General features: G+C 41.2%; 2 protein-coding genes and 1 long non-coding RNA gene across 3 annotated transcripts in view; 2 read left to right on the top strand and 1 right to left on the bottom strand.

Moving 5' to 3' along the window:
- LOC146650428 (uncharacterized) overlaps positions 1–10,967 on the bottom strand; it is a 387,448-nt gene that overhangs the window by 165,177 nt on the left and 211,304 nt on the right. The window lies entirely within an intron of this gene.
- The window catches only part of LOC146650432 (protein NLRC3-like), a 241,341-nt gene that overhangs the window by 31,410 nt on the left and 198,964 nt on the right, over positions 1–10,967 (top strand). The gene's annotated exons all lie outside the window — the stretch shown is intronic.
- The window catches only part of LOC146650433 (protein NLRC3-like), a 56,641-nt gene that overhangs the window by 31,404 nt on the left and 14,270 nt on the right, over positions 1–10,967 (top strand). The window contains exon 9 of the mRNA XM_085385462.1: positions 6,634–6,807. Coding sequence (XP_085241588.1) covers positions 6,634–6,807 — 174 coding nt within the window. The remainder of the gene's footprint in view (positions 1–6,633; positions 6,808–10,967) is intronic.

Raw genomic sequence — 10,967 nt, forward strand, 5'->3', positions numbered from 1 at the left:
GCTCTGTTTAGTTGCTTTAGGGTTTCTTAGTTTACTTTTCCTGCATTATTTTGGTAGTTATCGTGCTTGGTGTCATAAGTTCAGTTTGACTTCCTCCCCTGACATTGTCTACATTAGTTTCAGCTGTGGAAGGATTTATTGAGTGTTTTCTATTTCTTCCATTTGAACAATAGTGGTGCACTCTATGCTTGTAGCTGCTGTGTGCTACGTTCTTCTGTCAAACAAGATGGCGCCTGTGTTTGGCTTTGCCGCCGCTGCAGCTTGCTGGAGGCAACAATGTAGTTTTTCACTGTCGTCAATCATTTTTTGTAATGTCATTTTTGCTCTTTTGAGTTCTGACTTAATTTCTGCTGCTTTAAATTATGATTGGGAGATACTGTTAACCCTTTAAGGCCGGTCAGAGTGGGAACGCTCAGTTTTGCGTAACTATTTTTAAATGCCTGTAGATCGGCAACCACACAAGCTAGTGCAATAATTTTTATTTTTGCATGTGAAACCGGAGTTGTACTTACATCTTATGTATCCAGCTTATCCTAGGTCACCGTTTCCTTCCACACATAGCTTTGCAAAAGTTGCATGAAAAGCACTTGCAGCAACAAAAAAGTAATATTCCAGAAACACGCTTTGCCAATCCGATCAGATGTTCATAGCACTTCCTACGTTGGAATAGATGTCAGCCCAAACTATCGTATGTCCGCCATTACCTGCCCGAAACCTGAAGTGACGTCGTTTTTGCGAAAATTCTAGTTGTTTGTTTGTTTGTTTTTTTTACCTTGAAGCCTACACTGGTGTTTTTAAAAGTCATGTTTGAGTTTACCCTTTCAGTATAGTTTCTGGGAGGCTTAGAACTCAAATTACACAGTTGGAAATAGTTTATTTTGATGCACTGAAGTTTTTCTTGCAAATTCACATGGTAGTATTTATTTTAGTTTTTCATGCAGTATATACAATTTGGTGTATCTCAAAAATACAACTATGGATACACTCAAATTACATTTCCTGTGGTTGGAAACTATTTTGTGCAACTTTTTTAGTTCTTCCGTTTTGAGGGATAAACCTCTTAAATTTCTCTAACTACAAATATATGTAAAAATGCAAAACAAAACAATTGTTACGGGAGTGATGAGTAAGAGAACCCAGACGCGGATTGCTCGTTAAGATTGAACAGTGTCTTTATTTACAGTGAAGCAAATCCAAAGTAATCCATAGTGCTAAGTCCCTTCCGTGCTCCCCTCGTGTGTCCATATGACTTTCGTAAACAGTGACGTCTCTCCTCTCGTATCTCCGTCTCACTCGTAGCCTGGAAAAAAGGCAAACAGATGCGGTTAGCCTCCCTCCGCTATCAAACGTTTGTCTAACACTCGCTGAATTCGAGTCACTACCCGGCTTGGTGGAATACTCCAGCGCTGTCTGTCACTCAGCCACATCATTAAATAGTTCTGTCACAATGGTGGATTATTGGCAGCAGCTGGCGAGGAATCAGTTGCAGGTGGGACCACTCAGAGTGGCGGAACTTCCGGGTCGGACATCTCCCGTTGCTACGCAACCGCGTAACAACTACAACGGAGACAAAAACAGAGCGGGAGAACAAACACACACACACACACACAGGTCGCCGGTCGGGGCACCGTCGAACCTGACAACAATTTTCAATTTGTTCTAGTTTATTGCACTTTTTGCTGTATATGTATATATGTATATGTAGTTACTATGGACTGAATGCATACATATTATTAAAATTTGGGCTATAACGGTTGTATTGATGTATAGCAACTTGAACTGCTCCCCAAAATGGCACTACAGCAGTGGTTCCCAAACTTTTTTTGCTGGGCCCCCCTTTGTTTTACACGAAAAACGTTCGCCTCCCCCCCGGCGCGTGAACAGCACGCACACGCACTAACACATCCTCCAACCACACACGCCCATATTTTGCTCCATTGCGGTTTATTTCACACCTCAAACATTTAGTAAACAATTAAGCAAATACAAGTAATCTGCAATAAATTACAGGTAGTAAGAAAATAAACTACTAAATCTTTTACGCTACGTCCGCACCTACACTGGTATTTTTGAAAACGCAGCTGTTTCATCCAAACAGTGTTTCAAATCACCAAAAACTGAGATTTTTTTAAAACTCCTTTTTTGCGGACGAGGAATACAGAGTTCATCTGGCAACGTCAAAGGTTGCGCCTTTTTTCACGTCACGTTATTGTTTATGTGAGATGAATTGCAGAATGGCAGACAGAGACAAAATACTGTTAATCTGAGTATCTGCAGGTTTCACACGCAGTTACTGTCCCTCCATTTACAAAGGCGTCACGGGTAGTTGTTTTTTCTTCTTCTGTAATAATATTCAACATTGCTGTCAATACATTTTCAAAAAATGCCTCTCTGTGCAAAATGGGTTCAAAAACATAAACAGCTGTGGGATCCTGTTTGTCTGTGATTTGAATCGAGGGAACAAATCGTGGCAGGATCAGCCTGATGTTATTTGTATCCCGCTGTAACTTTACTCTATAAAGAGCAAACATCTCCAAAATGTCAGGAGTAGTTAGTCACTACAACAAGTGTTTGTGAACTAAAAATCAAGAATGTGGGATCCTGTTTGTCTGTGATTTGAATCGAGGGAACAAATCGTGGCAGGATCAGCCTGATGTTATTTGTATCCCGCTGTAACTTTACTCTATAAAGAGCAAACATCTCCAAAATGTCAGGAGTAGTTAGTCACTACAACAAGTGTTTGTGAACTAAAAATTAAGAATGTGGGATCCTGTTTGTCCATGATTGGAAGAGCCCAGCGCTGCTCCCGATGCAGGGACCTACCTCAGCACCTGTGCAGGTGAAACCAAAGGGCAGATTTGCTTCACCATATTTTCTAGTCTTTGGCTTAGAATGAAGTTGGTTTGGAAACATATTCAGCGATGCTTCATCTCCTGCTTTGCGTTTCTGTGGGCGCCGTGCTAGCAGTGTTCAAGCGTTTTGTTCCCCTCCCTTTTCATACCGCGCCCCCCCTGCCATGGCTCTGCGCCCCCCCCTAGGGGGCGGGCACCACACTTTGGGAAGGTCTGCACTACAGCATGTAAAAATCTAAAGATAAGCTCTGGCAGACTTGGTTCTATGGTAGGTCTTAAAGGGTTTAACATCAAAGATTCAGTGGAGAGCTACTGTAACAGCTGAACAGAAAAACTCTTCCTCCCCTGGTGTGCTACTCTTCACAACCCGCAGGACTTTCACCCTCAAGAGATGGAAAAGGGGAACGAGGGCCGACGTCCAGGTGAAACTGAGAAGCTACCAGAGGCTAGCTTCTTGGCTGTGGGGAGAATCCTGGTGCCTGCGTCCACTTCCTCTCCTGACATTTAGTTAATATGTTACGCCGGTGACTGGGACCTGGGCTCTGTGGCTCAGAAGCAGTTTTTCTCACGGTGTGTCCGTCAAATGTTCACTGTTTTTATTGATAACAGCTATGTCTGCTCATCGATCATTGCTTCCCCCAGCTCTGGAGTCGCTGCCCTGCCCAGCAGGTCCACAGGTCTGCATTGTCTTTATTTCAAGTGCCGCTGCAGTCAGCTGTTGATTTTGCAGATCGACCGTCATCAACTCGGTTGGCCCCGCTTAACGTTCGCTCCATAACAAACAAATCATTTATTCTAAGCGATCTCTTTATTAAAGAGTCTCTAGATTTCATGTGTCTGACTGAGACGTGGCAGCAAAATAAGAATTATGTCCAATGTTCCCTCTAATGTTTCATGTGTCTGAGCGAAAACACAAACTCCCTGAGCGGTCCCTTGGATCACTGGATCACGTTGTCATTAACGTGGCTTCACTCTACATCAACCAAAACACCGGTGTCGGCACATGAGGACGCTGTCATAGCCCGTCAGCGACGTTGATTAGCTGCGTATATACGAATGTGAATCATTGGCTGGACTATGGGATAAGGCGGCATCGTTCTAAATACTGGAGCAGCCAGTCACTGACTAACACTGCAAAGCAGAATTGTTAACGTATTTATTTTAATTTCAATTCAGGTTAGTATTTAGTATTTAGTATTTATTTATTTATTTATTGTCATTGTCAAGAACAATGAAATTGCGTTTGGGGCTTCCATACAACCCCCAAAAAAAGAAGAAAATAATAAATACCCCTTAAAACCCAAGTGTACATATTTAACCCAGTGTGACTCCAATGCAATAAGACAATCCTTAGCAACAACATGAGAACATGACAAGTAATGTTCGTAGAAAATCAGACAAAGACCTGAGAAACATGACAAAGTACAACAATGCAACCCATTCAATATTATTGTACTGTGAGATATGATATCAGATATGATAGTTATCTATTTAAGAAGGAGGGGGGGGGGGGGGGCAGGAGGGGGAAGAGAATAAAGATATGATGCACCAATGCAGACCAGTTCATTGCTATTAAGAAGTTGGATATGGTTATTGTCCGTGAGAGGGGGGCAGAGAGTTCAGGAGCCTCACAGCCTGTTAGATATCTTTTTGTGCGCAATGCAGATACTCTGTGTGCAGAGAGCGTGTCAGCGGATTGCGCCCGTGCGCAGCTTAGAGGGAACATTGATTATGTCCACTTGAATGAAATCTGCCCGGCTGGCTGCTCCGTCATCTGAACTCCGCGTCTTTTAGGACGTGGTGGAGGACTCGCTGTTGTTTACCAGGACAGATTCACATGCAGTCTGATGACCTCGGACTCCTTTTCTGCATTTGAGTCACAGATGATGGTCAGTTCTCTAAAAACCAGTTATTGTATTTTATTCTACCTGATGGGGTCTTTCTAACTGAATTTAATGACCTTCTGACATCCATCATTTCATTGGAGAAGGTTGGGAGATTTGAGCCGTCATATTGATGAAGCATCCTGTAACACTGCTGCTGAGCTCATCACTGTCACTGAGTCTTTTAACTTTAGGCAGCATGTTTCTGGCCCCACACATACAAAGGGTCACACACTGGATCTTGTTTTCTCCCTGGGTTTAAATATACATGATGTATGTGTGGAGGATGTCCATGTGAGTGACCATAGCTGCATATTTTTTAACTTGTTATTTTACTTGGATCCTTCATCTCCTAAACTGATGATCCAAAGGCGGATTATAAACCAAGATGCTGCTGGAAGGTTCTCTGCCATGTTTGACCCTCGCATGGCTCGTAGTGACCTCGACTCACGTATTTTATCCTTTAATGATCAATGCAAGTTGTTGGAAAGCCCACTGATAACATGTTTACATGGCTAAAATGTTATGGCTCATTCATTGATAGTATTTTCGCCATAGAAATTGTTATGTCCTATATTGTTGAACCCACCATGTCTATGCTGATGCTCTTTGAACGCACCACATACGTACTCGAGGCCATGCAGTGGCTGCTAGTCTGTGTTCTCAGTATTTTTATGTGTCAGTTCCAGTTTTAGAGCTCTAAAGTGCAGCTATCGTGTTAGGAATATGTTAGGAATAGACAGGAACACTGAGCACACTGAGGTCAAATCTTTATTTAGGGCGACCGTGGCTCAGGGGGTTGGGAATCGCATCTGTAACCGGAAGGTCACCGGTTCGATCCCTGGGCTCTCTGTCCTGGTCGTTGTGTCCTTGGGCTTTACCCTACTTGCCTACTGGTGTTGGCCAGAGGGGCTGAGGGTCGCAGATGCCAACAGACTTAATAAACTAATCCGTAAGGCCAGCAATGTTGTGGGGATGGAGCTGGACTCCCTCAAGGTGGTGTCGGAGAGGCGGATGCTGTCCAAGATAAAGACAATGTTGGATAACACCTCCCACCCACTCCATGACATGTTGGTCAGTCACAGGAGCTCGTTCAGTGAGAGACTGAGATTACCGAAAAGCACCACTGAACGACACAGGAAATCATTCGTGCCTGTGGCCATCTCCCTGTACAACGCATCCACTTAACACACTGTTTGCTGCTACAACTACACATGTTTCTTTTCCAAATATTTATTTATAAGTGACTTATGTATGTATGTATGTATATATATGTATATATTGTACTATTCTTAGTTAGCGTATTGTCTGTCTTGTCTTAATGTTGGTTTAAAATGGAGCACTGTAACAAAAAATAATTTCCCCCAGGGATCAATAAAGTATTCTGATTCTGATTCTGATTCTGATATGGCAGCCTCGCTTCTGTCAGTGTGCCCCAGGGCAGCTGTGGCTACAACCGTAGCTGCCTCCACCAGTGTATGAATGTGAGAGTGACTGAATAGTGGCATTGTAAAGCGCTTTGGGTGCCTTGAAAAGCGCTATATAAATCCAATCCATTATTATTATTATTATTTTACCACTCGCTGCATTCTTGATGTTCATGTTCTTCTCTTTCCCCTCACCCTGCAACCAGTCATGGTAGATGCTCCTCCTGGAGCCTGTTTTCACTGGGAGGATCTTTGTGTCAAAGGGAGTTCTTCTTCCCACCATCACCAAGTGCTGCTCACAGTGGAGGCGGTTACCTTACACTGTTAAACAGCTTCAGATGACTGTTGTTGTCTGTTGGGTATTGTCACTTATAAATAAAGTTACATTGAATGGATGTAAATGGATAGATGTTATTGTGACAAAGAGAAAACGATTGTTGACAGATTGATTGTTGTTTTGTGTGTCTGCAGTCTGTCAGGCTGTCTGATCACAGAGGAAGGCTGTACTTCTCTGGCCTCAGCTCTGAGCTCCAACCCCTCCCATCTGAGACAGCTGGACCTGAGCTACAATCATCCAGGTCCCTCAGGAATGAAGCTGCTGTCGGCTGGACTGAAGGATCCAGGCTGGAGACTGGACACTCTCAGGTATGGAGAGAATGTCTGATAGAGGAGGAAGAGCTGGAAACATTTCCTGTGTCCTTCACTCACTTCCTGTTTGTTTCCTGCAGATGAGACATGAACAATCACACATGCAGGAATATTTTCAGGGACAGACACACTAGTCTAGCTGGATAGTTCATGGATATTTATGTAGGGGTCTCCAAGGAGTCTGGTTGCAGGAACATTTAGGTCACCAGTGTACCTAATAAAGTGTCAGCCATGTGTATGTTTCCCATGCTGTATGTCCACAGTGACAGAAGGATGAAACAAGGCTGTGAATCATTTCAGTCTGTGTTTGTGACAAAGAGGCAGACAGGAGCAGCTAACATTTGGAAATGGAAGCTTAAATAATGACAAACTCTACATTCACAGCTGAATTAACAATAAATTTGTTCTCAAGTGCACATTTAGCAGCTAATGCTATTACTGTTTTCCCTTGCTTTCTACAACTTGAGCAGCTATTGCTAAGTAGGCCACTTTGCTCTGCTAAGGATTTATGTGACCATGATGGAAACTCTGATAAGCTAATGCTGCTAAGCTATTACTGTTTATGGGCCCTGTTAGAATCAATATTTCATTCTCATTCTGTTGTTTGAGAACAATATTAACGTTTCACATCATTATAACACAAGAGAAAAGGGTATTAGCGTTAGCTACTAATGCTTATTCACCTCAAATTAGCTTTAGCTGCTAATGGTAGCCTACTTAGCAATAACTGCTCACTAATATAATGCTAATTCACATCAAATTAGCATTAGCTGCTCAAGTTGTTATAAGGAAAGAGAAAACGGTATTAGCATTAGCTGCTAATAATTGTTCACCCCTAATTAGTTAGCCCCTAATGGCAGCCTACTTAGCATTAACTCCTGACGTCGTTGTAATGCAGGGGAAAAGAGTTACCATTATCGGATAATGCTAATTCACATCAAATTAACATTAGTTAACAACGGTAGACTTCGTATCATTAGCTGCTGTCATTCTTACAAAGCAAACAGTATGAGCATTAGCTGTTAATGCTTTCTCATCTAACATTAGAATTGGCCACTAATGGCGTATTGTTAAAAAGTAAAAAAACACATTGTTAGCATAAGCGGATGATGCTAATTCACCTAAATTAGCATTAGCTAATGATGGCTACATACCTAGCATTAGCTACTGATATTGATATAAATCAAGAAAATATGGTATTAGCATTAGCTTTTAATGCTTTTTCATCTAAAATTAGAATTAGCCACTAATGGCGTGCTATTTAGCATTACCTCTTCACATCGCAGGGGAAAAGTTAAAATTAAATAAAAAAAAATGTTCAGATTAGCTACTCATATTGTTAAAAAGTAAGAAGAAACATTGTTAGCATAAGCGGATAATGCTAATTCACCTCAAATTAGTATTAGCTAATAACGGCAACCTACTTAGCATTAGCTGGTCACATTGTTATAATGCAAGGGAAAATATGGTATTAGCATTAGCTGCCAATTCCTAAATACCTAAAATTAGCATTACCTGTAATGGAAGTCTACTTAGCATTAACTCCTCACTAATGTAATGCTAATTCACATCAAATTAGCTTTAGCTTTAGTATTAGCTGCTAGCACCAGCCTACCGAGCACTAGCTGCTCACATTGTTAAAAGGGAAGAGAAAACGATATTAGCATTAGCTGGTAATAATTATTCACCCCTAATTAGAATTAGCTGCTAATGGCAGCATACTTAGCATTAACTCCTCACATCGTTATAATGCAAATGAGGCTAACTTACATTAAATTAGACTGCTGTTATTAGCTAATGCTATTTAGCAGTAGCTGCTCACATTGTTATAAAGCAAAGGAAAACGATATGAGCATTAGGTTCTAATGCGTATTTGCCTTTAATCAGACGTAGGTGCTAATGGCGACCTACTCAGCATTAGCAGCTCAGATGTTGTATTGCTAGGGAAAAGAGTGTTAGCATTAGCCGTTCACATTGTTATAAAGTTAAGGGAAATAGTGTTAGCATTAGCTACTCACATTGTTAAAAAGTAAGTGTTAGCATTAGTGCATAATGCTAATTCACATCCAATTAGCATTAGTTAATAACGGCAGCCTATTTAGCATTAGCAGATAATGTTGAATTTGGCCCACTGGAAAAGTTAAGAACTCAAGATTTAGGAGTGTTTCTCGATAGCTCTTTCTCATTTGAAAAACAAATAAATGTTGTTATTAAAACCAGCTGTAAGCTTTATATTGTTGATTGTCATTTCCCATATGGAAAAGATATATAAATCTTATAAAGTTTGTATCTGTCTTGTGTGAAACTTGTATGAAAAGCATACAAGAGTGAAAACAGATATAAGATCCCTTGAAAAATTATATAATGAAACTTGTATGTTTTCGATACTTACTAAAACAATATATGAAAGTAATGAGAAAGTGGCCACTTTCGTGAGTATGACTTTCATCATATAAGTTTTTAGTCTTTTCCATATGGGATATGCTTAAAAATATTTTCCTTTTTGATAAAGCTTATAGTTCGAGCTGGATCAGGTGACCCTGAACCATCCCTTAGTTATGCTGCTATAGGCTGAGGCTGTTGGTGGACTTCCCATGATGCTCTGCTTTCTTCTCCCCTCTTTTCACTCCTGATGCTTTTATATGTCACTACTGCATGTCCTTAACTTTTGACTCTCTGTTTAGTTCTTGTCTCTCTGAGCTCATCTCTTCTCTTTCCCCTCACCCTGCAACCAGTCATGGTAGATGCTCCTCCTGGAGCCTGTTTTCACTGGGAGGATCTTTGTGTCAAAGGGAGTTCTTCTTCCCACCATCACCAAGTGCTGCTCACAGTGGAGGCGGTTACCTTACACTGTTAAACAGCTTCAGATGACTGTTGTTGTCTGTTGGGTATTGTCACTTATAAATAAAGTTACAATGGATGGATAGATGTTATTGTGACAAAGAGAAAACAACTGTTGACAGATTGATTGTTGTTTTGTGTGTCTGCAGTCTGTCAGGCTGTCTGATCACAGAGGAAGGCTGTACTTCTCTGGCCTCAGCTCTGAGCTCCAACCCCTCCATTTGAGAGAGCTGGACCTGAGCTACAATCATCCAGGTCCCTCAGGAATTAAGCTGCTGTCGGCTGGACTGAAGGATCCAGGCTGGAGACTGGACACTCTCAGGTATGGAGAGAAAATCTGATAGAGGAGGAAGAGCTGGAAACATTTCCTGTGTCCTTCACTCACTTCCTGTTTGTTTCCTGCAGATGACACATGAACAATCACACATGCAGGAATATTTTCAGGGACAGACACACTAGTCTAGCTGGATAGTTCATGGATATTTATTTAGGGGTCCCCAAGGAGTCTGTTTGCAGGAACATTTAGGTCACAGGTGTACCTGATATAGATACCAGTGTACCTAATAAAGTGTCAGCTAACATTTGGAAATGGAAGCTTAAATAATGACAAACTGTACATTCACAGCTGAATTCACAATAAATTTGTTCTCAAGTGCACATTTTTCTGTTATTGTTCTCAAACAACAGAATGAGAATGAAATATTGATTCTAACAGGGCCCATAAACAGCATTAGCTTAGCATCATTAGCTTATCAGAGTTTCCATCATGGTCACACAAATCCTTAGCAGAGAAAAGTGGCCTACTTAGCAATAGCTGCTCAAGTTGTATAAAGAAAGGGAAAACAGTATTAGCATTAGCACATAATGCTAATTCACGTCGAGTGTTTCTCGATAGCTCTTTCTCATTTGAGAAACAAATAAATTCTGTTATTAAAACCAGCTGTAAGGTTTATATTGTTGACTGTCATTTATGCTTAGAAATATTTACTCGTATATGCTTAGAGTTGTATAATTGATTGCATAATGATAGAGGTTTGATCCTGAGTAGTCTGTAAAGACTCTGTGTGCCTTCCAGAGTGCTCTGGCATGCACACACCACTTGGGGCCATGAGAGAGGTCGTACCCTCTCTTACTGATTTATGGTGTAGGACAGGGGTCTCAAACTCTATTTAGCTGGGGGCCGCTGCAGGCAGAGTCTGGGTGAGGCTGGGCCGCATTAGGTTTTCCACAAGAAAGGCATGGTTAAAAAATTCCAATCTTCTCAAATCTCTTTATTTTTATTTTTTAACACAAAATATGAAAAATAAATAAACAAA

This window comes from Rhamphochromis longiceps, linkage group LG16 (assembly GCF_057381845.1).
Source record: "Rhamphochromis longiceps isolate RC_006_pf linkage group LG16, R_longiceps_female_GT1.1, whole genome shotgun sequence".
Lineage (NCBI taxonomy): Eukaryota > Metazoa > Chordata > Actinopteri > Cichliformes > Cichlidae > Rhamphochromis > Rhamphochromis longiceps.